The following is a 27715-nucleotide window of genomic DNA, read 5'->3' as shown; positions in this document are numbered from 1 at the left end:
TATAGGTTGAATAGTCATTTAAGTATTTAATTAAACACTAATCCTTTAATTATTGGTATTAAAAAGTAAATTTACCTATCTATTAATAATATATTTCATTAAAATGAAACAAGAAAACAGATACATTCTCACTCATTAGTTCATTCAATTCAAGGGACAATAGGACTCGCGAAGTTCGACTCTTTGTATTTCACAAGACATTAATACCCAATCAAAAGATAAATCAGGGGAGTCTTTGACTATGAGGTCACACTCATTTATTTTTTGTTATTTTTACATAATGGCCCTGCTTTCACGCATTTCTCATATTTTTGTAGGAAAACAGTCGGGGATGGTCGTGATGATGTCTGGTTCTCGTGGATAATTGGGAGAAGACACAGTTCCAATAGACATCCAAAAAAAAAAAAACAATAAAACAACAAGAGATTACCGTAAGAAAAATGATAGACCACATTCAACAGACAGTACAAAGATCGACAGTTAAAAGGGTACAATGAATCGCTCTGAGTTTGTCTAAATTTTGAAATTATTTTATGTCAAAGCTGCACGAACTACGCAAACCTGATTCTCATCTCGACGAGATACGTAGGTAGCCCTTCTTGGGTTCGGTGTTTATTCTTTCAAATTTCAGAAAAAAGAAAAAAAAAAGTAAAATAGTTTTTCAAACTTTCAAAAACATATTTGCACGAACTACACGAACATGATTCTCATTTCAATGAGATACGTAGGCAGCCCTTTTTGGGTTCAGTATTCATTCTTTTAAAATTCAAAAAAAAAAATTCAAATAGTTTATGCATATTTTCTAAAACATAGATGCATGAACTACGCACACCTGATTCTCATCTCGGTGAGATACGTAGGCAGCCCTTCTTGGGTTCGGTATTCATCCTTTTAAATTAAAATTAAAATAAAAATATTCAAATAGTTTGTGCATATTTTAAAAAACATATATGCACGAACTACGCGAACCTAATTTTCATCTTGATGAGATACGTAGGCAGCCCTTCTTGGGTTCGGTATTCATTCTTTTAAATTAAAAAAAATAAATTCAAATAGTTTGTGCATATTTTCAAAAACAAAACTGCATGAACTACGCACACCTGATTCTCATCTTAATGAGATACGTAGGCAACCCTTCTTGGGTTCGGTATTTATTCATTCTTTAAAAAAAACATTTTGTACATATTAAAAGAGTCATGTCTTCAGCTCAAATGGGACCAATGCAGTTATGAGCATGTAAAAATATTCGATATGATGAAGACTGAATTTGTGGTAAACCATAAATTCTTTTAGTACCTCTCATTTATACTTTTGTGATGCTTGAAAATTCTCTTGCGTGAATTCAAGATAGGAATAAAACCAGCCTCATGATTTCATGTGCATTGTGTGGTGAGCTTTTAGATCAAAATTCAATTGCATCGCACTGTTGATCTAGAACTTGGCTTGAATGTTTATCGAGGCGAAATCCCGAGTTATGTTTGGTTTGGGAAAGGATTATAGGCCTTCTTTGACCAGATTGTGCCTTTCAAAACCTACCAAATGACATTGATCCCTAGTTTCCCCCACTTTGAGCTTGAAGCCTTTCTTTGGACAACCACATCTTAGACACTATCCCTTTTTAGTGCTTACATGCACTATCCCTCTCTTTGCCCAACCTTCTTGAGTGCACCAAGAGTGTGCAAATTATAAGAGAAGATCCATGTTTGAAGTTGCCAAAGGCAAAAGATACAAAGTCTCCAAAAGTCGATGAAGCAAAAAACGACTTCTAGAAAAAGAAAAAAAAAGGGAAGGTGGAAAGAAATAAAGAAAGACAAAAACACCTCTACTAGGTCAATGAAAGACGAGAAAAAAAAAACTTCAACAAAAGAGGAGAAAACTTCAAAACAAAGGGGTGAAAAAAGAAAAGCTCCAACAAATAAGAATTCAAAAGATGTCGAAGAAAAAAACCAGGGGACAATAAAGAGGATCAGACACCAAAGGTGTATCAATAATCAAAAGCACAAATTCACTGTGACGCTCAAGAAGGAATTAAGTCACTCTTATCCTAATATATATATTCTACCCGTCCCTAAGCCTACATTACAAGTGTTTTATTCGAAAATATAGATAAAAGAAAAATGACTAAGTTTTCGAAAATCGATTAAACTTATAGTTTAAGAGAAATCGAATTTCCAAAAGAACAGAGTCGCCACTTAATTTTAGTAAAAAATCAAGAAAAAAGTTTAAGGTTTTCAAAAGATTTAAATAGATAAAATCAATTGAAAATAAAAGGTTCGAGTTCAAATATACATTCCGAGAAGGTGTTAGGCCCTCGAAATGTCCGTTAACTTGCAGTTGACCGGCGATTTGACTAAAATGACTTTGACTAATTTTTGAAAATAATAACTAAATAAAAGACTCATTCTTATTACTATATACTTTATTTTTTTTTATTTTTGCTACTTATTTTATTTTTTTATTCATTGTTTTTAGGGGAAATTAAACTAAGGGGGATCATTCTAAAGGGGACCATTCAAGTTGCAAGACTAATAATAATTAAATAAGGCTAAGTATAGAATATAAGTATTTAAATTTTTTATAAAAAAAAAGAACTGACCATCTTCAAGAATTTAATTAAATTAAATCATAAGATAATCAAAGTGTTAGTCAAATACAACAAAATAAATAAGAGCAAGGAAAGGAATATCAAATTTGAAGGCCCAAATCCCCCAAATCTTGGGCCTACTGAAATTTCCTTGGGCCTTTGGCCCCCTTTTTATTCTCATTTGTCTTGATATACACTAGGTGTATATTTGATGTACACACTATGTATACAACTAATTCTCAGACTTCCAGACCTGTATTTTGATTCGGACTTTGTATTTTCTGCATTTTTCACCTGCTTTCCCATATTTCGAACCTGTATATTGTATTTTTTGACTGTATACCCATGTATACAGCGGGTATATCAATGTATATAGCCCCTCTTTGGGCTTTCCGGACACCTAAAATTTAATATTTCAGGCCTCGTGTCACTCTTCAGCCCTGTTCGTTGTTTCAAGACCCGATTGACTCGATAAAAATAGAATCAGGCCTTTTGGCCCAATAAGGAGATGCAAGGGTGGGAGAAAATCCATAATGGACTCAAAGGGAATTTTCCACATGCAAAAGAGATAAAGGAAAATGATTAATATAAAATCTAACTAATATAAATACGGCAAGAGTAAGTTAGCTTATTGAAAAATATGCATTAACTCAAGAAAAAATATAGATTAACACACAATCCCACCAAAGGGAAATCATACCGAGACACGTGGAGCACCAACAACTTAAAGGAGTAATTAGAAGAACACATTGATCATTCCAACCGACAAGTTAATATGATGGCTATCAACAATACACATGAACAACAAAAATAATAAATAAAAAAAATCTATCATGCTTCCAAAGAATAAAAAAATACACGTAAGCTAATATTAACTCCAATCTTAAAATAATGATCAAGTTGGAAAACTTTAAAATCTAAATAAATTATGAAAAACCCAACTTAAAGATAAATTAAGCATGTAGGCAAAATGATATAACAAAAACAGTGAATACTCCTTAACAGCTGAAGATAGTTCTACACCCACTTGATTTAAGATGCTTCACCTGGATGGCCATAAAGTAAATGAATGACGATTAAACGGCCAAAGATTCATTGAAAACTAGTAAAATGGGAGCATATATTATCAGCTAAGAATCAACCTATTCACAGCCATGTTTATAAAGAAAGCAAACCTAAACCAGAATCTATAACGAATGAAGCATGATAAACTATTGGTAGCAAAATGACAATCACAAAACAAAAAAAATAAAAATAAAAAATCGACAGACCCATTAACCCATCAAAAAAATGTTTTAAAGATGCTCGTAGAAGAAGAACAAAGTTGGCTAAGCCAAAATTTACGCTTATGAGATGCAAAGAACTTAAACATGACAATAAACTAGCGGCATCGATGACATCCTAATCCTTCTAACAGGTAGAGAGGAATATAGCTTACAGAGATGAAGATTAAATAAGAAAATCAATGGGAAATCGCGATTCGAACCCAAACGACTCTTTATCAGTCATCAACAACCAAACCAGGAAGTAACAAAGACATTTAAGAGAAAGAGTTGACAAAAACTTCAACACGCAACAAAATGTCCATTGAAAAGAGTTAAGATTAAATGGGAAATCACCTGTTGGAGAGCAGCGAGTTGAGACAAACGAGCTAGAAGAAGCAGCGACCTCTTACACCACTTCGCGACTCGAGAGGTAAATTCGAATAGCCGGACTATCTTCTAACAGAGCCTCTTTCAGAACCTAGAGCTTTTGTACACAAGTGTTTTTGACTACTAATTTTAGTGTTTTTCTCCAAATTTTTAACTAAAAAAAATCCTCCTCTACCCTCTGTGACTAAGAGGGAATATATAGGGGATTTTTGGGTTGAATTTTAGGGGGGGAAAACAGCGAAATTCCAATAGGGCAAGGGGCCATTAGAAATTCAAAATTGAAAAATCTTTCACCATTATGGTGAGACAACCTTTTATGAGGAATCAACTCCATTCCGGAAGAAGAAAGGGCGATGGACGGCTTCGATCAAATCACTCGCCTTTGCGTTCGACGTGGCATCATCTCACACTAATGAGGACGAGATTGCAGCTGGAACCGCAGAAAAGGCTGTGTAAGAACAGTGCTCAGACTGAGGAAGGAGACGTTGGAAATTGCTTTCCATCTACTTGACGCTTGGAGACGGACGCCGTATCCTCTCTCGGTGAACTCGCCACCACGTGAGGGAGGCGAAGCGCGTACGAGGGTCGGGGTGTCGTTCACGCGTTGTTGTTGTAGACATTTAGAACAGGCGTGAAGACGTCGTGGTCTTACTCTGCTTGGTCGCTGTTGTTGATGCTTGGACGTTGCACTGTTGCTCCTGGGTTTCTATTGCTTTGGAATGGGCTGGGTCAAAGGGAAAAGGGATGGACTTGGTCGGTTCAGGGAGTGTGGGCTGCTGTAATTAGCAATTGGAATTAGAATGGGTAATGTTAGTGCTGGGTTTGGTTGCAAGAATATTGGGTTGCTGATGGTTGGAAATGGGCTGGTGAAATGGCCCAAAATTGGTCTTCTAAATGGGTTTAAAGGTTATGTGTAAATTGACTTAGGAAATTAGCTAAATTTAGTCGGTCAGCAAATTCGACTAAAATTATGAAAAATAAGATGAACTAATTAATTAGTTAATAAGCTTCTTAATTTTAACGACATGAAATAATTATAATTAATTGTAAACTAATTGATTTAAAATTAAAACCATAAGTCGAAATTAACTAAATCAACAAAATATTCGACTAAAGTGTAAAAACTTTTTTAAATGGTTTTTTTGCATATTTACAAAGTATTAATCACGTAAACAAATCATATAAAACTATTTATTATTTAAAATATTATAAAGATGACTAAATTACTCTAAAATCTTAAAAAATATTTGAATTTTATAAAGCTAAATATTTCAAATCGCTTGAAATCTAAGAAGCTTGAAAACTAATCCACATCGTGGAGGATCAAAATTGGGTGTCAACAACAAGCCAATAACAAGTCCTACATGATCTCATTCCAAATGTTCTCACATTAGTGGAGATTTAAATTAGGGCCAAACATATGGTATCACAGTTGCATGCATTGAACATTCTTGTGAGTGTGAGTGTGAGTGCACTTCAAAAAATGTCCTCAAATAAAACGTTTCAAATATGTGTGAAATAAGATTTTTCTTTTTGTGAGGGCACTTGAAACATGGGGATTGTTACAATTCAAATCTTTGTTTGAGGAAAAGATGAACAAATCTTGTTGATACTTAAGTACGTTTGAGGTACCTCTTGAAGCTGTATGAATTACCTTGAATTCAATCTCAGTTTAAAAAAAAAGAAAAAAGAAAAAAAAGATTCACATGCGATCCTAACTCCTGATACCAATTGTAGTCAAGATTTGACTCTCTTTATATTATTTATATTTCAAAAAAAAAAAGCGCAAGCACCACTTTTTAATATTTTTCAAAACATTTTTAAAAAAATTCCTTCCATTAAAAATAAATTAAAAAAGATTTTTGCCTTTCTTTTTTGGTTTGTTCATTGTAAAAAGCATCACTAGGTTAATCCTGTTAGTGTGAGACACCTATTTTACTTCATTGGGTTGTCCGTCCAAAAAATGTGACATATCTTTTATCTCTACACTTTAAATGTCATAGAGAAATTATTTCCGATTTCATCATGTTCATATTATACATTTTATTCTAATGATCTTGTCTCAGATTCTTTGTAGTATTCATCAGCTACATGATTGGAACTACATTTGACCTAATTACTGGCTCAACGGGATATGTAGGCGCCACGACGGCTCAATCATATACCCAGTGTGATTTTCTTTTCTCTTTGTAATAAAAATTGGGACAAATTTTTTGAGAATATCTCAAAAATTCACAATAGAGGTGCTATCTCCAGCAAGTCAAGATTGGAGATCATTTTGAGATTTGTCAAAAGTTCTAACTAGGACAGAATTTTTGAGGAAGACCTCAAAAATTCCAACAAGCACTGTCAGAAGCTTGATAGTCAACTTCAAATGATCCATCACCGCTTGAACTTCAAAGTCAACTAACAAATCTCCAGCATTGTCATGGCGGCCCAACAACTCCTCGTGCATATCCCCAATAAAACATGAGTTACAATGAACACAAGGTGTTCAAGAGAAAAATGATGATTGCTCACTTGTGTCAAAGTGATCAGACACTTTGTACGCATTCTCTTTTGAATCTTGCCTTAAAGTTTCTTGATCATGTTACTAGCTAAAGCAAGATTGTGTCTACTAACCGTTCTTTTTCGAATACTGGGACATACGAAAGCGTTAAGATGATGACATTTTCAAGACAATCATCGAGTCATTCACTTCGTTACAGTGGAAAATCATTGGGTCATCCATTATTTGCATTTTTCATTGCATTTTCATTTGTCAAGAGGGTCATTGCATTTTCATTCGTCTAGAAGGCCATTGCATTTAAGTCGCATCTATTCGGAGGTGAAGGATGTGCACCTTATCTATAAACGTTCAAGTCGAAGGAAACTTGCGTTGAAAGATATTTGCATTTAAGTCGCATCTATTCGGAGGTAAAGGATGTGCACCTTATCTATTCGCGTTCAAGTCGGAGGAGACTTGCGTTAAAAGAATTTTTATTCGACCTACCGATGGACAGACATTCAAAATCCTACCGATGGATCATCTTTTTTCATTCGTCCTACCGATGGACATACATTCAAAATCCTAGCGATGGATCATCTTTTTTCATTCGTTCTACCGATAGGACATACATTCAAAATCCTACCGATGGATCATCGTTTTTCATTCGTCCTACCAATGGACATACATTCAAAATCCTACCGATAGATCATCGTTTTTCATTCGTCCTACTGATGGACATAAATTCAAAATCCTACCGATGGGTCATCTTTTTTCATTCGTCCTACCGATGGACATACATTCAAAATCCTAGCGATGGATCATCTTTTTTAATTTGTCCTACCGATGGGAATATATTCAAAATCCTTCATCGTTTTTCATTTGTCCTACCAATGGACATACATTAAAAATTCTATCGATGGATCATCGTTTTTCATTCGTCTTACCGATGGACATACATTCAAAATCCTATCGATGGATAATCTTTTTTCATTCGTCCTACCGAAGGACATACATTCAAAATCCTACCAATGGATCATATTTTTTCATTCGTCCTACCGATAGACATACATTCAAAATCCTACTGATGGATCATTTTTTTTCATTCGTCCCATCGATTGACATGCATTTTTATCCTACCAATGGATTATCTTCATTTGTCATATCGTAAGAGATGCTACCTTTTTTCCTGTAATTTTGTCTGTACTAATGAGTTTCATCTTTATTATTTCGAGAAAATCCAAGAGGATGCATTCTCAGTTAAGCCACAGGTGCGGACTACTTCAACAAGGACACAACATAACATGGAACCTTTTGGAGGCAAGTCTAGGATCGACTTCCACCACATTCCAACCACACTTTTATATAAAGGTCACGTGTTCTGCCAAAATTAGGGTTGTCAAGTTTCTTTGTCCATAATTTCTTTCATCAATCATGTCCAACGAAAGGGACAACTGTTGACACCTAATTTTGGCCTAACATTTTTAAAATTCGTAACTTTTAAGTTTTATTTATTTAATAGTTCAAAATAAATTTTTTATAATTTTAAATAAGTTTATCAATAACTATCCTTATTCATCAAAAAATAGGATTTTTCTTTTACAGTTGATTTTAAAATTGTATTTTTACATGTTATTAGTTACGTTCATTATTTTTTTTAATATTCATTTTATTTGTTACATTTGTTAATATTTATTTTGATATTTTGCACAGTCTAAAAATCCATTCGAATTTGAATAAAATTTCATACACATATATTTTATTAGCTAGTGATTTCGGCCCATGAATTTTATATAATGATATTGTACTATATGTGATTTTTTATTTTCTATTTAACCTATTTCTTAGTCATTAAGTGTGGGGTGATGAATTAATTTTAGGGGGGAAGATTTTTCTAAATGGCAAAACTCTAATTTTTTTTTCCTCCCTTAGCCTCCACCACCCCAAGACCCTTCACCCTCGCTGCCACCAGTATCCAGTCGACCAACAAAGTACCAAACAACGCAGGAAAACCCCATCAGAAATCAACGCTAAAATAGAGCAACTCCACCACACCCATTTTCCGTTCTTTTCTGATAACAACAACAACAAAAGACAATAGAAAACCAATCTAAATCATCGGAGCAGCAAGTTCTGAGCTCACGCCAGCAGCTCCGGTGAGGAGATTCAAGGTCCGATGAACCGGAGTTCTATTCCAAGCCAATGTACCTGCTTCTGTTCCCCTTCCCTTCGCTATTTTCATTTTGTTTTGCAGGTATTGTGGTGTGATTTCGGTGAAGTAACCACCATGGAACTCCAAACCACCAACAACTTAGACCCAACAACCGCTCCAAACTCCAGTGAACGAAGACCATGACTCCGGTGAGGTTATGCAAATCAGCAAACCCATTTCTTGAACCAGCAAATACCAGCAAAAAAAAACAAGCTTCAATGTTGGTAAAAATCTAGATCTGACCCATTAGCTTCATTCTTAATTTGCATTATTACTTATAGTTGTTTTATTCTTAATCTTAATTACGGTTGTCATTTCTATAATACGTTCTTTGCACATGTTAGTCTTTTGCTTAAATTGATTTAGTTAGTTTTGTTTACTATTATAGTATTTTTTGTTCTCTATCGTATCTTGGCTCCAATTAGCCATGTTGTTGCTATTGATTTTGTTCACATATAGCGGTGCTACGTCGTTATCATTTGGACACTGTTACCATTTTTGTTATTATCATTTGGATGTTATTTGAATTAATTTTGACCATGGCTGTCTTCAATAAATTCTATATTGTTCTTTAATTAGTGTTTATCAATTTATTATTATTGTTAAGTTTTAATTCTTTCCTAGCATGTTAGATATTAATTGTCATTGTTGTTTTGGTTGAATTTTGAAATTTTTTCATTAATTTTCATATTGATTTATGTACCGTACGTTGTCTCCTAATTGAGAAATATTGGCAAGGTCATTGTTTAGATTATTTTGATTCATTTATAATTGTTTTTATTTGATTTTTTGTTATGGTTGCTCTTAATGTTTTTATCTTATTATTTTTATTATTTATTAGATTGTAGAATATTTTTGTGTTGACTTACATTTCCAGTAAACTTTAGTTATTTTGTTTGTTATTAATGTTCATTTTTGTTTCTTCGTTCTTTCAGTAGCCAATTAGCGTTTGTTGTTGTTGTTTGGCCAATGAAAAAATCTCTCCGTCGGTTTTCGAGGTCTCCCCATTTTAAAAAACGGAAATTTAGTTCAAGTTTATATGTTTTGTTTGTTAAAATTGGCCAATGAAAAAATCTCTCTTGTTGGTTTTGGAGGCCTTCCCATTTTAAAAGACGGAAATTTAGTTTAAGTTTATATATGTTGTATGTTAAAATTGGCCGATGAAGAAACTATTGTCGATTTCCAAGGCCTTCTATGTTAATAAGACGGGTTTTTATTTTTAAGTTATTCTTTGATTCATTTATTTTTATTCATGTTAATTTATTACTAACACTTTTACTATGTGTCTTTACAGGTACTCATAGGTGCTTCTCATTGAAATTATTCGAATTAGGTTTGAATTATACTCTTATTCATTATTGTATATTATTGACGATAGACAAATTTATGCCGATTTCTATATTATTGTTTTATCATATTACTTGTGTATATTGCATGTTTATTATACTTATACATTTTTTTTTTCCTCCTCAATTTGAAAAAATGAATTCAATCGGGATCCACATTTGTGAATTTTGAAGGATGCCTAGCCCCTTCCCTTCGGAATAACTTGAACTCCTTACCTAGAATCTCTTGGTTTCGTAGATCATTTAATTGGTTTCCTATTTTCCTAAAATTAGGTGGCAACTCCTTTAAAATTCGTTTTTCTTAAATTTCTTTTTAAATTGAATCAAATGTTCATTTTTTGAGTCATCACGACGTTTCGCCCTATTTAAATAGAGTAGGGATGTAAACAGTTCTTATCTGTTTAATTTTTTTGTATTCTTTACCGATTTATACTTCTTTAATTTAATCTTCTATGAAATTATGAATGTTATAAGCCTATCTTTATTAGTCCTGAAGTTACTAATTTATGACTTTTATATTCGGTTTTAAATGTACTTTTATAATATTTTCTTTCTTTTATCCTTCCCTTACTGATATGGTTTCTTTAAGTAGCAACATATTTGTGTACTTACTGATATGAGAGTGTAATGAGAGATTATTGAGGATAAGTCATATAGATATATTTATATTGTTAGAGGCTATAGTATCTTAATTAGTTTTCTAGATTTCTTGCTTGATGGTCGATGTACTATTCGATTATTAGGAATTTTATTTAATGAATAAAATATAAATTGGTAAAACTAATATTTTTAGTTTCAACATTTTCTATATAATAATTCAACTTTATAATAATTGTATGGGACAATGCACCTTCCCAGGAACTAGTAGTTATATAAGCTTCAGATTTCTCATACTTGAATATTATGATAAAATTAAATTCAACGAGTCTCAGACCGATTTTGCATATTGATCTCTTTATATTTTGTTTCTAAAATGTTTCTGTGTTTGATGGAAATATTAACCGAGACTGTTTGTCTTCATCTTGTCGACAGCACACTGTTAAGGTGCATTCATTTTGACATTTGCTTTAATCAAAACAGAGAAATAATGCCAGAGTGCTGTGTGTGCAGTCCCCGGGGGCTATATCTCTTTATACTATTTTGCTTATGTGATTGATTTTAACACCTTTTTTTTCTTTGGAGCAAGTATTATTGGACTATATATCAAAAGAAACACACTGCATAAATTTGTAATTTATACTATACAGTAAGAATTGAAGCCACATCTAAGACTGTTCAACGAAAATATTCAGTTAGACCATTATTATTGCTTAAAAACTAATTGACATTCGTTTCCATTCATTGCCATAACTTCTTCTTCCCTTTCTCCACTTCCATAGACACTAGCTCCTCGCTGTAATCCAAAATATCTTGGTTAAACATCAACTGATGCTGAGCCTTTTGAAATTATTGGAAATGAAAAAAATGAATAGTATAGAGCACCTATTAGTTACCTGAAGTCGAAACTTATAACTTGTCTAGAAATGATTGTTTCTTCTTCTGTAATTCCTTTGCCTTCGCTGCTTCTTTCTCCTTCCCCTCATAATTTTGTGCTCCATCTCTAGAATGATTCTTGCAAGCCATATCGGTTTTCCAGTTGACAACATGAAATATATTATGGATAATCCGATACATAGTCCACTTCCATAGCCCATAAGAGCACCTTTCCAAAAATCACTCTGAAATTCAGAATTGCTTTCTTCATCGTCTAGTACAGATACGGTATCAATTGTATCTAATACCCGATCATCTGTGCAACTTCTTGAAACAGGGAATCCACGTAATCCATCATTTCCTTCATATGAATTTCTCTCAAAAGTGAGAGATTGAGGTCCTTGAGGAATGCATCCTTGGAGATGATTATGGGACAGATTTACGAATGAAAGAGACGTAAGAGAAGCTAGTTGTTGTGGTATCTCTCCCGAAAGCTGGTTTCCTGATAGGTCCAATGATTCAACTGAAGATAAATCTCCGAATGATTGCGGTATATGACCTTGCAATCCATTATGAGATAAATTCAATATGCGAACTGCATTGAGATCCCCCACGATACTTGGAATTTGCCCTCTAAATTTATTACTTGAAAGATCGATAACGGTGTACAAATACAAGATTCTCACAATTTCACGATCAGATCCCTTAGTTGCAACTGTAATAGAATCTTGGTAATATGTATATCCTCCATATCTTGGTGCTTCCATTGATGGATCAATCGTCCTCATGGCTTTCAGATGTTGAAACAAACTCGAAGGTAAGTTTCCCGACAAGGCATTGTAAGAGAGATCCATGATTCGGAGCTCTGGAAACATGTTCTCAATCCTTGATGTTCTGATGGTACCATGCAATTTATTGGATCTCAAGCTTAGAACTTTCAGCTGTGGCAGAGTCCCCAACCACACGGGGAATGTGTCGTTGAGGTGATTGTCTCCTAAATCAAGAACTTCAAGTTGTTTGCAATTGGTCAAGGATTGTGGGATTTTCCCCTCTAGTTTATTGCCATGCAAGTTGAGGCTGCTCAGTGAACTTTCATTGATGAAAGTTGTTGGAATATTCCCAGAAAGATTGTTGTGGCTCATATCCAAAACCTGGAGGGCCATAATACTACCCAAACATTGCGGAATTGCTCCCTTCAAATTGTTTCTCGCCAAATCTAGCATTACCAGTGATGTCAAATTGCAAATAGATGGAGGAATTTCTTCACTGAGGTTATTATGGGATATGAAGAAGTATGTTGTGGAATTTGATGGAATGGGTAGTGAACCTTGAAGCAAATTGGACCGCAAATCAATAGTATATGCAAACTGAAGAGGAATTGAATCCACACTCGACAGCATATTGTGCGACATATTAAGAGTGTCCAATGAAGACATCCAGTTAGACCATGCCCAATCAGGAATTCTTCCTTGAATCTTATTATTTGAAAGATCCAAGACGTAAAGCTTCTTTGCGGATCTTAGAAACTCCAACTCTTTCACTTCACATGCGGCCAATTCTAACTCAATAAGAGATTCGGGCAAAGTAACATTAACGTTGTTGTCATTGGTCAATGAGATATTATTATATGAAAGACTAAGAAACATAAGATGTTTGAAGTTTGAAAAGAAGCTGACATCCACAAAACCACTAAAATTATTGAAAGAAAGATCAAGATATGTTAGGTTCACAAGGTTTTGAATTGAGTGGGGAAGATGACCCTGCAGCTGATTGTTTCGTAAATCAATCCAGACTAGTGAATTGGCCTTGAAATCCTCAAGCGGACCAGATAAGTGACTAAAACTCAAGTCTATTATCTTTAGTGATGGAAGGGATAACATCCCTGGTGGTATTGTTCCATTCAGGGAGTTATTGTAAAGGTACAAATACTCAATGCGGGTGAGATTTGAAAGAGATTCAGGAATAGGCCCTCTAAGGTTGCAATATGCAAGGTCCAAAGAACGCAGTGAAGTTAGATGATAGCCAAGAGACTCAGGCAAATTACAAGAAAAATTCACCCAACTGAGATCTAACTCAATGAGAGATGCACTGCTGTTCCATTTGGTCTTTGGAAAATAACCGTTGAGATGATCATTGTAACTTAAGTCAAGTGTTTCCAGGTTGGGCAGGTGAAAAATACTCTCAGGTATTATCCCATACAATCCTGTATTTACCATACTCAGAGTTGTTAAATGAGAAGAAAAATTCAGAGGAATGGTGGAAGAGATGTTTATGCCACTAAGATGAAGCTCTCTTAATTGGGTCAAGTTTTGAAGAAGCGATTTAAAATCATGGGTTGTGAGTCTTAGCTTGTGACTGTAAGAAATTGTGGAGATACGAAGAGACTGTAACTTGGAAAGATGAGAGATTTCAGAAGGAATTTGACCTGAGAAATTGGAGTAGTAAAGATAAAGATGCATNAAAATAACCGTTGAGATGATCATTGTAACTTATGTCAAGTGTTTCCAGGTTGGGTAGGTGAAAAATACTCTCAGGTATTATCCCATACAATCCTGTATTTCTCAGCCTCAGAGTTGTTAAATGAGAAGAAAAATTCAGAGGAATGGTGGAAGAGATGTTTATGCCACTAAGATCAAGCTCTCTTAATTGGGTTAAGTTCTGAAGAAGAAGCGATTTAAAATCATGGGTTGTGAGTCTTAGCTTCTTACGGTTAAAGTAAAAAAATGTGGAGATACGAAGAGAGCGTAACTTGGAAAGATGTGAGATTTCAGAAGGAATTTGACCTGAGAAATTGGAGTCGGAAAGATGAAGATGCGTCAAGCTCGAAAACTTACCGAATTCAGGGGAGATATGAGAATTGGAGAAGTTATTACTAGTAAGATCAAGCCTTTGGAGATGAGAGAGTTGGAATAAGCTGCTATTGGAATCAATGGTCCCAACAAGTCCGCTGCAGCCGAGGTCAAGTTCAATGGCATGGCCAGTGATGTCATCGCATACGACTCCATCCCATGAGCAGCAATCTCTACTCATGTTCCATGAACTCGTTTTTGGATAAAACTTCTGACCATAGTCTTGACAATTAGCAGAGGCTGAGGCATGTATAGTAAAGGTGTTCTTAAATTTTAGAAGGGAAATGGTTTGATGTTTGTGAGGTAATATGGATATTGAAGAAACTTCATGACAGAGAAACACAATTAAGAGCATAACTGCATATCCCATTTTTAGCTTCAAACACTTCCTAACTATGCAATAAAAGTATGCAACTATATATACAGAACATATTTGCTTGACCAAGTCCAAGTTGGATTGCAGTAGTAATAATTATCAATTTTGGCATTTTTATTTTTCATTTTGGGGCTAATATATCATAAGTTCATTAGGTATTTTAATTGACATGTATTATTTCATTGTTGTATAAATATTTTTTAAAAAAATTATGCAATGTATGCTGTTTTTAATACACTAAATTAAATAATGNNTGACCATAGTCTTGACAATTAGCAGAGGCTGAGGCATGTATAGTAAAGGTGTTCTTAAATTTTAGAAGGGAAATGGTTTGATGTTTGTGAGGTAATATGGATATTGAAGAAACTTCATGACAGAGAAACACAATTAAGAGTATAATAACTGCATACCCCATAATTAGCTTCAAACACTTCCTAAGTATGCAATAAAAGTATGCAACTATATATTTATATATATATAGGCACATATTTGTTTAACCAAGACTAAGTTGGATTGCAGTAGTAATAATTATCAATTTTGGCATTTTTATTTTTCATTCTGGGGCTAATATATCATAAGTTCATTAGGTATTTTAATTGACATGTATTATTTCATTGTTGTATAAATATTTTTTTAAAAAAATTATGCAATGTATGTTGTTTTTAATACACTAAATTAAATAATGCATAAGAAATAATATATGTATTAATGTGCTTTATAACCTGGCCTTAGCTCAAATTCATGCCTTCCAATTTTTGGTGTGCATAAATAGAAATTTAAACTTGTATAAAGTTGAACAAATAGACACACACGTCTTACATGACATCGTACATGACAATTTTTATCTTATGTGGTGTCTTATGTGTATTATGTCACATAAGGACTCATATGTCTACTTGTTTAACTTCATACAAATTAAAGTGCTTACTTGTGTACACCTAAAGTTGAAAGACATAAATGTAAAATGAAGCCAAGTTAAAGTGCACATTTATGTATTATGCCGACATTTATTTATGTAGATCTATTTCTTATTTTGAAGGGAAAATCTAAGACAAATCTTAGCCTCTTAGGAATGTGATCTATTTTCATTACGAAGTTTAAATAAATCTATTTTCATTATAATAAATATATGAAATTTAATAAATCTATTTTCATAAAATTTTTGGATATTGAAACCTATAATTTTTAAATTAATATTCACATATTTAAAAACTACACGGTGAAACAAAATTTTCAAGTCCTTGAACAAGTCTTGCCATGGAAATTTCAAATGAAAGTTACAAAACCCTTTCACTTTGATTTTTCATTTTGATGTGACTACAACTTACTCTTTACTCTAAATTCCATGGACTTAGAAGACTTGAGTTCATTTGTATAAAGACTTTAGTAGAGGCAATTTGATCATTAATGTAAACAAAGATGCGACACATATTACTTTAGTAAGTAATATTTACTCGTCTGTTTCAAAATAAGTGGTATTTTTAGTTTGATTACTTCATATTTACCTTCGATAGGATAAACACAATATACAAACTAACTGTATTTCCACACGATGATCTTGTAGGCTTAAAAAACTTAAGCATTCTCAGAGAAAATTGGAAGGCGATCAACGTATATTATAAGTTCAAAAATAACGAGAACAAATACACAAGAATCTGAAATATCAACAAAATTAATCGCGCAAAATAAAAAACATAAAATCCTCAATTGTCATAAGGTTCAAAATAACCGAATTTAGCTAAGTTGAGTTGATCAGTTCTCACTTGGCCATCATGACCTTGACGAACTCGTCATAGTTGATCTGTCCATCACCATCCACGTCAGCTTCGCGAATCATCTCATCAACCTCTTCATCTGTAAGCTTCTCGCCTAGGTTTGTCATGACATGGCGTAGCTCAGCTGCAGAAATGAATCCATTCTGATCCTTGTCAAACACTCTGAAAGCTTCCTTGAGCTCCTCTTCAGAATCAGTGTCTTTCATCTTCCGAGCCATCAAGTTAAGGAACTCGGGGAAGTCAATGGTTCCATTTCCATCAGCATCAACTTCATTGATCATGTCTTGAAGCTCAGCCTCAGTTGGATTTTGTCCCAACGAACGCATCACGGTTCCAAGCTCCTTAGTGGTGATGCAACCTGTAGAAAAATTTGGCAATAATTACAAAAAATGTATTGCTATTGTGTTACAAATCTTACAACAGTACTTTAAAATGTTTATTCTTTTTCTTAACTTATTCATTCTACCGGAAAAGTTCTAGACAAGCACGAAACAACGAGAATAGCTGAACAAAACTAACACATCATTAACCGCATTCATGACTTAAAGTTATAAAATATATAGGAAAAACAGGGAAAATCTTTTCAATGGGAGGACAGACCAAATTTTATTTTTATCGAGCCCATGCGAAGGGTTTGGTTAAGATACACCAGATTCCACCAAGTATACAAGTGGAACCTAACCATACATGTCCTCCGATTATATCTCTTCTAAATTGTCTCCACTATCAATCCATCCTTCCCCTCCAAAAGGGGATTTTAGTAGAAAACCAAATATGATACTCAAGCTAAGGGTCAAGTTGGTAGTTTTTCTTACATCTCCCCCTCCCGGAAATCAGGTTCGTCCATAATCTGTTTCAACCAAAAGATGCAGTCATTCCAACCAAAAGCAGCTGATCAGGTTTAGGAGTTACGATTAAATTCGCTTATATAATACTACCAAGCCTGAAATTTTCTAAGGACATATATATCAGCTAGTTGGTAAGAAAAGCAAACATAAGTATATATATACTTCTTTTGAGAAAAAGTAACTGTAACATAAGTAAATATACTCGATTGGTAGAAAAGCTCGAGTCTGCACCAGAATAAGGAAGTAACTGCTGTAGCACCCAATGATGTGGCTAAGTGGTAAATGACGTGGGTTGAGCACCATGAGGTCTTAGGTTGAATTCCCAACAAAGACAAAACACTAGGTGATTTCTTCCCATCTGTTCTAGCCTTGGTCAACAGGGGTACCCGATACTTGTTGACGGTGGGAGGTGGCAAGTATGCCGTGGAATTAGTCAAGGTGCATGAAAGTTGGCCCAGAGGTTCCGGACACCACGGTTATCAAAAAAAAGAAAAAAGAACTAACTGCTGTATAGATATAAATATAGATAGGGAGCATCAGTAATGTCTCAGAAAAAGTGACTTTGCCCAAAATGTCGACCATATTTTCTTTACCATATGAGTAAAATTTTCCCAAAAAGACTAGCATAAANATTTCTTCGTGTACTTTACTACTGTTGAGTGGTTCGTTGACACCAGCGTTTTGGGTATCAATACACTGGTGATTGAGATCATTCTATCCTGGGAGGACATATTCCAAATCAAACCTCGGATACTAGAGGGGAATAATTTCCTTAAGGGGACACTGTGCATTCAGTGGGCTTGATCTTTTTCTGATTCTGTTTTTTCCAGATTGTGGTACGTTTATTACAGATTTTAGTTTTGTCAATTAATTTATGTTCATCTATTCTTACTGGTTTATTAAACTTTGGTTACTTCGTGTTTCTGCAAAGTTTATTGAAATCAGTAATTCTGATTTTTTATACACAGATTAATAACAGAGAAAACACTAGGTGATTTCTTCCCATCTGTTCTAGCCTAGTTCTAGCCTTGGTCGATAGAGGTACCCGATACTTGTTGACAATGGAAGGTGGCAAGTATCCCGTGGAATTAGTCAAGGTGCGTGAAAGTTGTCCCAGAGACTCCAGACACCACAATTATATAAATAAAAAAAGAACTAACTGCTGTATAGATATAAATATAGATAGGGAACATCAGTAATGTCTCAGGAAAAGTGACTTTGCCCAAAATGTCTGAAGATGGTTCTAGTCGGACCATATTTTCTTTACCATATGAGTAAAAATGTTCCCAAAAAGACTAGCATAAACTTCTTACAAGCTAAAGCATTGTAGGGGAATCATACAATCCCGTTACGAACGAGTTACCCCATTGAACAAAATTTATTATACCCATCATTAAGCAAAACAAAGAAAAAATCAAGAATCGACAGTAGAAATCGTAGCCAAGAAACACATAAGAGGGATTCAACCTTTCTAAGAAATGTGAACTGATTTGCCAGGTACAATCAATCAAACAAGTTAACAATATCAACGAATACTTAACCTGCTGACCAACTTCACAAAGGTCAATCTGACATCTAATTATACAACAAGTAGAAGCAAAACCAGGTTCAAAATCAAATCTTTATCGACATCTCAAGTTCAAACCTGTCACAGCCAAAAGCCTAATGTTTAAGTGGCTAAGGGTAAACATGCGAGCTCATTATCTACCAAGTTTCAAACCGTGCACCAGTTGGTTTCAGGGATATCTTGGTTATCAAAAAAAATCAAATCTTTATCAAATATATTCCACCAACAACATAGAAAGACCATCTCCATGCACCACGAAGTGTAAGTTTTCCACCTAGTGAGACAAATTATCACCATCCTCACCACAAAAAGATGCTAGGTCTTGGCAGTGGATGTTTTCATATGATCCCTTTTCATTAGTAAAATTGGTGAATTAAGCAAAGATACAGAAAGAGAGGGACTTGAACCCATCCACTACCTCCCTTTGAACTATATAATATTGAATGAAACAATCTATCCAAATGTCTCTATGTGTACATGAGTACATTCTACCCCAGACCTCACCTTTTTTTTTATAACTGTGGTGTCTAGACCAACTTTCATACATCTCGACTAATTCTACAGATACCTACCACCTCCCACCAGCAACATGTACCGGATCTTTGTTGAGAAAGACAAGACACTAACAAGAATGTCAGACAGGATAGTAGCGGAATAATACCCAAATCTAAACTTTCCCTTTCAATTTGAACCAAGAGAAGACAAACCAAATCAAGCAATATGAAGAACGGACAGCAAGTATATCAATCAAACTAAAGCAACAAGATAAGAATAACCCAATCACACAAGACACAACGATTTACGTGGAAAACCCTTCGATGTGAAGAGTAAAAAACCACAGGACCAAAAGCTCCACTATAAACACCAAGAGTTACAAAATTGTTCTCCAAAATTGGCCACAAAACAAGTGCCAAACAACGAGCAACAACAAATCAAGATTGCACCAAAACTAGTGAATTAAAGAAGAGATTTCACCCAAAAAACGCGCTACTGTTCACCCCCCAAAATCAGAAGCTACAGACCTCCAAATCCGATCTTCACCGTTGAATTGTAAGAACCAGATGCTTAGAACTCCCAGTTCAAATTTGAGCACGATCCAACGGTTAACGAACTGGCAAACTCTGTCTGAAGCGGACTACCTGAGCAGAAAATTTCCAGAAGCAAAAAGAGGATTTTTTCTCTTTTTCTCTCAATCTCTAAAACGAAACTCTCTTGATTTTTCTCTCTTGTGTTTCTGAAAATAAGACCAAATAAGCCTTATATATGCCACATAATATTTTGGGTTATGGCCTAAAGTGGACTAGTCCTAATAAGACTTTTATTTATCCACATAGGAAGGGAAAAAAGATCTTAAACCCAACATATCTCTGTCCACCAAAGCTAGGACTGATGGAGAGAAATCACCTAGAATCATCACTTGCCTGGGTATGTTGTTGTAATACTCCATATGATAAGTTTGCACCCATTTTCAAGAAGGATAACAATGGTTTCAAATATATTCCAAACTCATTCACTCAACAATATTGGATCCACTTGTCCTCACACAGCATCAAATCAATCATACATCAGAAATTAAGTCTTCTAATTTTCAGGTACAATCTTATTAAGTCTAGATTTTTCTGTTTGATTTGCTAACTTCATTTGAATGATAATGTTCTAATTTTTTTAATACGTATAATAAATAGCTTGAAAGGTATAATCACACATAAATGAGTTTTGTATGGTTTGATGCTGAATGATGATCAACTCTCTTTGAAACTCTCTAAGCATAGTTTCCCATAGAAAAGAAACTATGCTTTATAAAATTTTAAACTACTAATAATATATTGAAATTGTTGTTGTTTGCTAGCAAAATAATATCATATTTTCTTAAACAAATGTAGCAACTCCAAGTCTTCTCTAGCAGTTATGGATAGTAGTTGTAAGCCTATAAATGTAAGTCTGGGTATATCTGAAAGTCTACAAGGAAGTAATTGTATTTGTAACGAAACACACATTAAGAATACAAGAAGACTTTAAGTAACGTCGCATTTTCCCTTTTTACTTCTATAACTTGCGGTGCTTTTCCTGGAATATTTTACAAATGTTGATATCTAATATAATCACCTTTTGATTGAACAGAATTTTATGTATATTTTTTATAGTTGTTGTTGACTGTATGTACATTTAATTGCATATAGACGGGTAAGCTTTTGAGACTAATCTATTGTGCAGTAGATCAAAAATATCGAGAGAACACTTGTAAAAAACATCTTGTCCTCCTAATAGTTTATTATATAATTTTTAATTTATTTTTTTTATTGATTTTCATTCAAGATACACGTGCAATGCATGTGTCCGGAGACTAGTAAATATATATTATTATAAGTGGAAGTTTTTAACTTCAAAGTTGGATTACCGTTTTGCCCTTTCCTAAAAGAATCTCTTCATTTTAATTTATTTTTACAAAAAAAAAAAAAAAGAGACAAGAGAAAGACCAAAAGTCATTACTTTTATTTAATAAACAACCGTTTCTTTTCTGGCAATTCAATGATCACATTGACATATAACTATTTCCTCCTAAGAGATAACCCCCCATAAGTTTTTCAGAATTGAGAGATTTCTTTATCTTCCACATTCAACTCTTGTATTTTCTTATTTTTTTAGAATGAAAGATTATTTTTTTTCTTATCACATGTATTTTTTTTATTTTTTTGAAGGGCAACAAACATTCATATTTTATCAACAAAATCAATTACGAGACGATGCTTTAGGGAAGGTAAGCTCTAAAATGACAAATATCATAAAGTCCGTTGTATCTTTCTAAACGTGGATTGATCAATTTTCTCTTTCTTTTTTTTGTGTTCTTCATGAATATCGTGTGATTATATATTGTTGTTTTATACAAGGTTTTTGGGATAATAGAATACCAACTTAACTTTGCAACACCAATTAATTATATATTTTTTGCTTTATGCCGATTTTATACGATTGAATCAGTGAAAAGATATAGTTTCTTTCTTTTTGGTTCGTAGAGTAGGTAATTGTTCTATTGAATATTTTAGCACTTCTTATGGACTATCAAACTAATATTTTCCTGTTTGCTTTTTATTTTTCTCATTTTTTATTTATCAATTATTTGTACATTACAAAAGTCTATTTTTCTCATCAATTTGTTTTTAACATTTCAAAATCTCGAAATATACTTACTAATGAATACCATTTTCAATAATAAATATTATCTTTGGGATAAAAATATAATATTATACTTCATAATTCATTGTACTTAAGTCTCCAAAACATAATTATTATTTTTATGTTATATTAATTTCTAAATTTTCATTTTTCATATATTATATTATTATTTTGAAAGTGGAAGCCTTTTAAGTTAAAAAAAAATGAATTACCAAAATGTCCATTATAAGTTGGACATTTTACTGATTAGTCATGAACTATTTCTTCAATATTCAAGTTATACAAAATTGTAAGAAAAAAATTCATAAAATATTACCATTAAATTATTATAAATTTGTAATCAAATTATATTAAATCACAGAACGACAAATAAGTTGGGAAGTGTAACCATCACCTTATTGAATAGCTACTAATTCTTTGTTTTTTATTTCTTGTATATAATAGACAAAAATCAGCAATCACTTATATGAGTTTTGGTAATCCTCCCTTAAATACTTACGACTGACTAGTTTCGAGACTAATCTCCTCTTTATCATCCTTTTCAGGTGCCTCTGATCATTCGCTAGAGGGTGGCATACCTACTTTGATAACATGGAGTTATGGTGGTAATAACGTTGCTATCCAAGGATCTTGGGACAACTGGACATCAAGGTAAACTCTCGCCTCTTATTCAGGAGTTGAACTAAATTCAATCAAGTACTGGATATTTGCTTGCAGGAAAATTCTCCAAAGATCAGGCAAGGACTATAGCGTTCTCTTGGTCCTTCCATCGGGTATATATCATTACAAATTCATTGTGGATGGAGAAGTTAGATATATTCCAGAACTTCCATGTGTAGCAGATGAGACAGGCGTTGTCTTTAATCTTCTTGATGTTAATGTAAGTGAGAATTCTGCTTCCTGATCATTGATAACTTTAGCACATTGATGCCTAAACATGTGTTCTATAGTCTATGTACCTGCTGTTCCCTGAGAATTTGTTTGGCTCTTAACACAATCCGCGTCCTTCCTACAGGACAATGTTCAAGAGAACCTCGAAAGTGTTGCAGAGTTTGAGGCCCCACCATCACCTGACTCTAGCTATGCGCAAGCTTTGCTGGGAGATGAGGATTTCGCAAAGGAGCCAGTGGCAGTTCCACCCCAACTTCATCTAACTGTTCTTGGTTCTGAAAACTCAGAAGAGGCACCTTCTTCTCCAAAACCCCAGCACGTAGTACTTAATCACCTCTTTATAGAGAAAGGATGGGCTTCTCAATCCGTCGTTGCTCTTGGTTTGACGCATAGATTCCAGTCGAAATATGTCACTGTTGTCCTCTACAAGCCACTGAAGAGGTGACCACCCCGTGTTTACAATCAAATCTTTCCAGAGCTTTCTCAGTGTGGCTGCTTTAAGATTTCCACTGTTTATAGACCTGCTCAACGTTGAAACTTCCTTTAACCTCTCTTCTCTGTTGTACAATAGTTTCAAGTTTTATCAGCAATGCATTTTCTCCTTTCTTCACCTTCTTTTCAGTGATTTTATGTTCACAAAAGGATTAATGTGCAAAATGAAAAGAAAATATAGTTAACTAGATTTTGAATCGAATTCACCACCAACATATCTTTTGGAGGACAAGAATAAAATAATTATCTGTCGTGGAACAAAATATTTCTGATCTCTTCCTCGAATAAATTCTTGGTTTTTGTGGTTTATTATTTTGGAATTTCAATGAACTAATTGTGGATGGTTCATAAGATTTTATATTGCATATAACTTATCATTAAAGATTATCTCACCCTCAATTTTCATGGTCGAATGATGCTACACACTTTAAGCAAACAGGATTTAACAATAGTACGTCTACAACTTATTACATCTTTTCCTTAAAGAAATAACAGTAACATTACTAGTGATTATTTCTTCTTCTGTAGTTCCTTTGCCTTCGTTGCTTCTTTCTCCTTCCCATCATTATTTTGTGCTCCAGCTTTACAATGATTCTTGCAAACCATATCGGTTTTCCAGTTGACATCATGAAATATACTATGGATATTCCAATACATAGTCCACTTCCATAGCCCATAAGAGCTGCTTTCCGAAAATCACTCAGAAATTCAGAATTGCTTTCTTCACCGTCTAGCTGTCCAGATACGGCATAAGTTGTCCCACAACTTTTTGAAACAGGAAAACCACGTAATCCCTCATTGCCTTCATATGAATTGTTCTCAAAGGTCTGAAATTGATTTCCTTGAGGAATGCACCCTTCGAGATGATTGTAGGAAAGATTTAAGACTGCAAGATAAGTAAGAGAAGCAAATTGTGCTGGTATCTCTCCTACAAGATGGTTACTTGACAGGTCCAATGATTCAACCAAAGATAATCTTCCAAGTGATGGCGGTATATGACCTTCCAATCTATTATGAGATATATTCAGCACACGGAGTGCAATGAGATCTCCCATAATAGTTGGAATATGTCCTTCAAATTTGTTCTTTGAAAGATCGATAGTGGTGTACAAAAACAAGATTCTCACAACTTCACGCTCATATCAAGTGATGGCGGTTTAGCTATCCAGCTCACATATTCGTACATTCCATGTACTGATGCCAGTTGGCCTGCATCTTATTATGATGCGGACGCAGGTACCCAGGATCATCATCCAGCACGCCGTTGATCCAGTTGAGCACTCCAGAGTCAGTGGCGAGCCTCCTTGCATTCCGGAGGACTCTGTTATTTCGTTTTTTTCTAGTTTTGTTTTATTAGGATGTTGCGGGGTCTGTCCCAACATCCATCTCAGTATTATAGAGGCTTCATAGACAGTCAGTCAGTCAGTATTGAGTCTCTCATCTATGTATTTATAAATATTCTATTTTGAGACTCGAGTTGCCTTTTTGGTCAAATTTTATCAGTTAGGTTGCTTTATGACCTTTCATTGCATGGAGTTATTCCATTGAGTTAAGGTTTCCGCTGAGTTAAGTAAGCCAGNCCTTTCATTGTGTAACATTCGACAATTTGAAATAGCTAAGAAGAGGCTTGGAATTAGAAAATTTTCATTTTTGGAAAGGATTTGAAAATCTGGAAATTTGGCTAAGTGTGGAAATCAGTGAGTTTTTGGTTAACTTTGAGCAGTCATAACTTCCAGCTCAGGATGAGTTAGGAGTAGTTCAAGTTATGGTTGTGAATCTTGTGGAATGACCTTCCAACGCCATAAATTTTGCTCGTTTCAGAGTTCGTATGAGTGAGATATGCCCTTTGAAAGTTGGGCAGTTGACAAGGAATCCGTCCGGAAAAATTAAGGGCATTTTAGTCTTTTCCCTAGCCAAGTCTTTTGGGATTATATTGTTGTATAGGGCTGATCCTTGGATCATTTTTTTCCATTTTAAAGAGAGAAAGTTAGGGTTCTTGAGAGTGAAGAAGAGAAGAAGAAGAGAAGAAGGAGAAGAAGAAGAGAAGAGGGGGAGATCAACAAGTTTCCGTCGTGGAAATCATCGGGGGTGATCCCTATCAAGGTATGTGAGTTCTTTGTGTGGGTTGATCCTTTCCCCCACACACCAAGCTCATTTTATGATTTGAGGAAAGATTGGAATTGTTGTTGAAGTTGTTAGTTGTTGTTGATGTTGTTAGTTGTGTTGTTGAAGTTGTTGTTGGTTGTGAGACATGATTGGGTTGTGTTTTGAGTTGTAATCCATGGTATGTTGAGGGATATGATGATCCTTAGTGTTTGGGGTTAGATCCTTTGAAGTAAGGATGGTTTAGAGTTGAAGAAAAGAGGGAGAAAAGTCGGGTTTCTGGGCAAGGGGATTGGCGCATCGCACCTGTCATCGCACCCCAAGAGGAGCTCTGAATCCCAGCCCTTGGGGCAGCCCGCCACTCAGAGCGCCAGCAGGCCATCTCTGAAGTTTTTGGCTTGGCGCTCCGCGCCACTCAGAGCGCCAAGTTTTCCCATTCTTTCCCCACCTTCTCATGCATGTTCCTAGGTGTTATACCTATGTTCCCTAGTTGTTTCCAACACCCCAAAGTGTTTCTAAACATCCCGAACTCATCTATAAACATGCGATTATATGTCTTGAATCCATAGTTCAATTCAAGGCAAGTTAGTATCAAGTTAAAGAGAAGTTAGAGTCAAGTCAAGCCATGTTAAGAAGTAAGTTCAAGTAAGTCCTCCAAGGTTTTCAAGAGTCTTCATTGAACGTTTAACTTCATTTTTAGACTCAAGTTTCAAGTCAAGAAAAGAGCTTACAATTTCAATCTAAGTAAAGAGTCTCAAGACTAAAGTTAAGTCAAGAGTGTAAGTTGAGTTCATTTCTCAAAAGCTATTAGGGAACTATGTATTCCCAAAGAAGTTTCTAAATGTTTTTACATTTGAGTAAGAAAGGAACTATGATTCCAAAAGAGCCTTAGGGCTAGTTTTCAAGAAAAAGGAACATCGTTTCCAAGTAAGCCTTTGGGCTAGATTTTAAGTAATTATCTCATTTAAAGAAAGATGTGTTTAAAACACTTATGAGTCAAAGCATTTTGGGAGTAGTATCGAGCACCGATTTGGGGACGCGAGTTCATATTAAACTCAACTCTCCATAAGAACCATGTAGCTAACATGGGAGTTAACGGGTCATACTTTTTAGATGAACCCGTAAAGTTAAGCTAATGGATCCACTTAGTAAAGTTAGCTTCCTATAACAAGACCAGGTATAGGATGGTCCTCAGGCAACGTGAGGTAAAACGTTGTGTCATTAGCTCCCTGTATCACGGCAAGGTATAGGATGGTCCTTGGACAACGTGAGATAAAACGTTGTATCNAAAAGGCAGCTCGAGTCTCAAAATAGAATATTTACATATATATATATATATATATAGATGAGAGACTCAATACTAACTGACTGACTATCTATGAAACCTCTACATACTGAGATGGATGTTGGGACAGACCCCGCAACATCCTAACAAAATAGAAACTAGAAACACGAAATAACCGAGTCCTCCGGAAAGCAAAGAGGCTCACCACTGACTCTGGAGTGCTCAACTGAATCAACGACGTGCAGGATGCTGATCCGGGGTACCCGTGTCTGCATCGTCATAAGATGCAGGCCAACTGGCATCAGTACAATGAATGTACGAGTATGCGAGCTGGAAAGCTAAACCACCACTTAAGCTTGAAAAGAGTACAAGAGAACACTTACGTTGGCTCAGTTCAACTCATGAATAATTGAACTCAATATATAAAGCAATAAGACACATGCAATATATAAAGCTTGTAAAACTCTTAAAACATGACGTAAAAATCATATTTATAATATCATGAAAATACCATGTTTCCTCTCAAGGTCTACTTGTGCAATATATGAATGAAGTCCCATACCCCCATCTATACTAAGCAGAACCCTCGAGGAACCATGCTCT

General features: G+C 34.6%; 3 protein-coding genes across 4 annotated transcripts in view; 1 reads left to right on the top strand and 2 right to left on the bottom strand.

The window, feature by feature from the left end:
- The window catches only part of LOC125850630 (SNF1-related protein kinase regulatory subunit beta-1-like), a gene marked incomplete at its 5' end in the record, with an annotated part of 25030 nt that extends 1188 nt beyond the window's left edge, over positions 1-23842 (top strand). Inside the window, one exon of the mRNA XM_049530492.1 lies at positions 23583-23842. Coding sequence (XP_049386449.1) covers positions 23583-23677 — 95 coding nt within the window. The remainder of the gene's footprint in view (positions 1-23582) is intronic.
- Positions 1-27715, bottom strand: part of LOC125850626 (receptor-like protein Cf-9) — a 61782-nt gene that overhangs the window by 20408 nt on the left and 13659 nt on the right. The window contains exon 2 of one of the 2 annotated variants that reach the window (XR_007444833.1): positions 23567-24409. The exons of the other annotated variant lie outside the window; for it this stretch is intronic. The gene's annotated coding sequence lies outside the window, so the exon portion shown is untranslated. The remainder of the gene's footprint in view (positions 1-23566; positions 24410-27715) is intronic. 2 annotated transcript variants of the gene reach the window in all.
- LOC125850627 (receptor-like protein Cf-9 homolog) lies at positions 11511-13361 on the bottom strand. The gene is made up of 2 exons (XM_049530489.1): positions 11773-13361; positions 11511-11672 (listed from the first exon to the last, which is right to left on the bottom strand). Exon 1 carries the CDS (start codon positions 13186-13188, stop codon positions 11797-11799), a length of 1392 nt encoding a protein of 463 aa, XP_049386446.1. The 5' UTR covers positions 13189-13361; the 3' UTR covers positions 11511-11672; positions 11773-11796.

This window comes from Solanum stenotomum, unplaced genomic scaffold (assembly GCF_019186545.1).
Source record: "Solanum stenotomum isolate F172 unplaced genomic scaffold, ASM1918654v1 scaffold18271, whole genome shotgun sequence".
Taxonomy (NCBI): domain Eukaryota; kingdom Viridiplantae; phylum Streptophyta; class Magnoliopsida; order Solanales; family Solanaceae; genus Solanum; species Solanum stenotomum.
The sequence above is the reverse complement of the archived record's forward strand: the minus strand, read 5'-3'. Positions and strand labels throughout refer to the sequence as shown.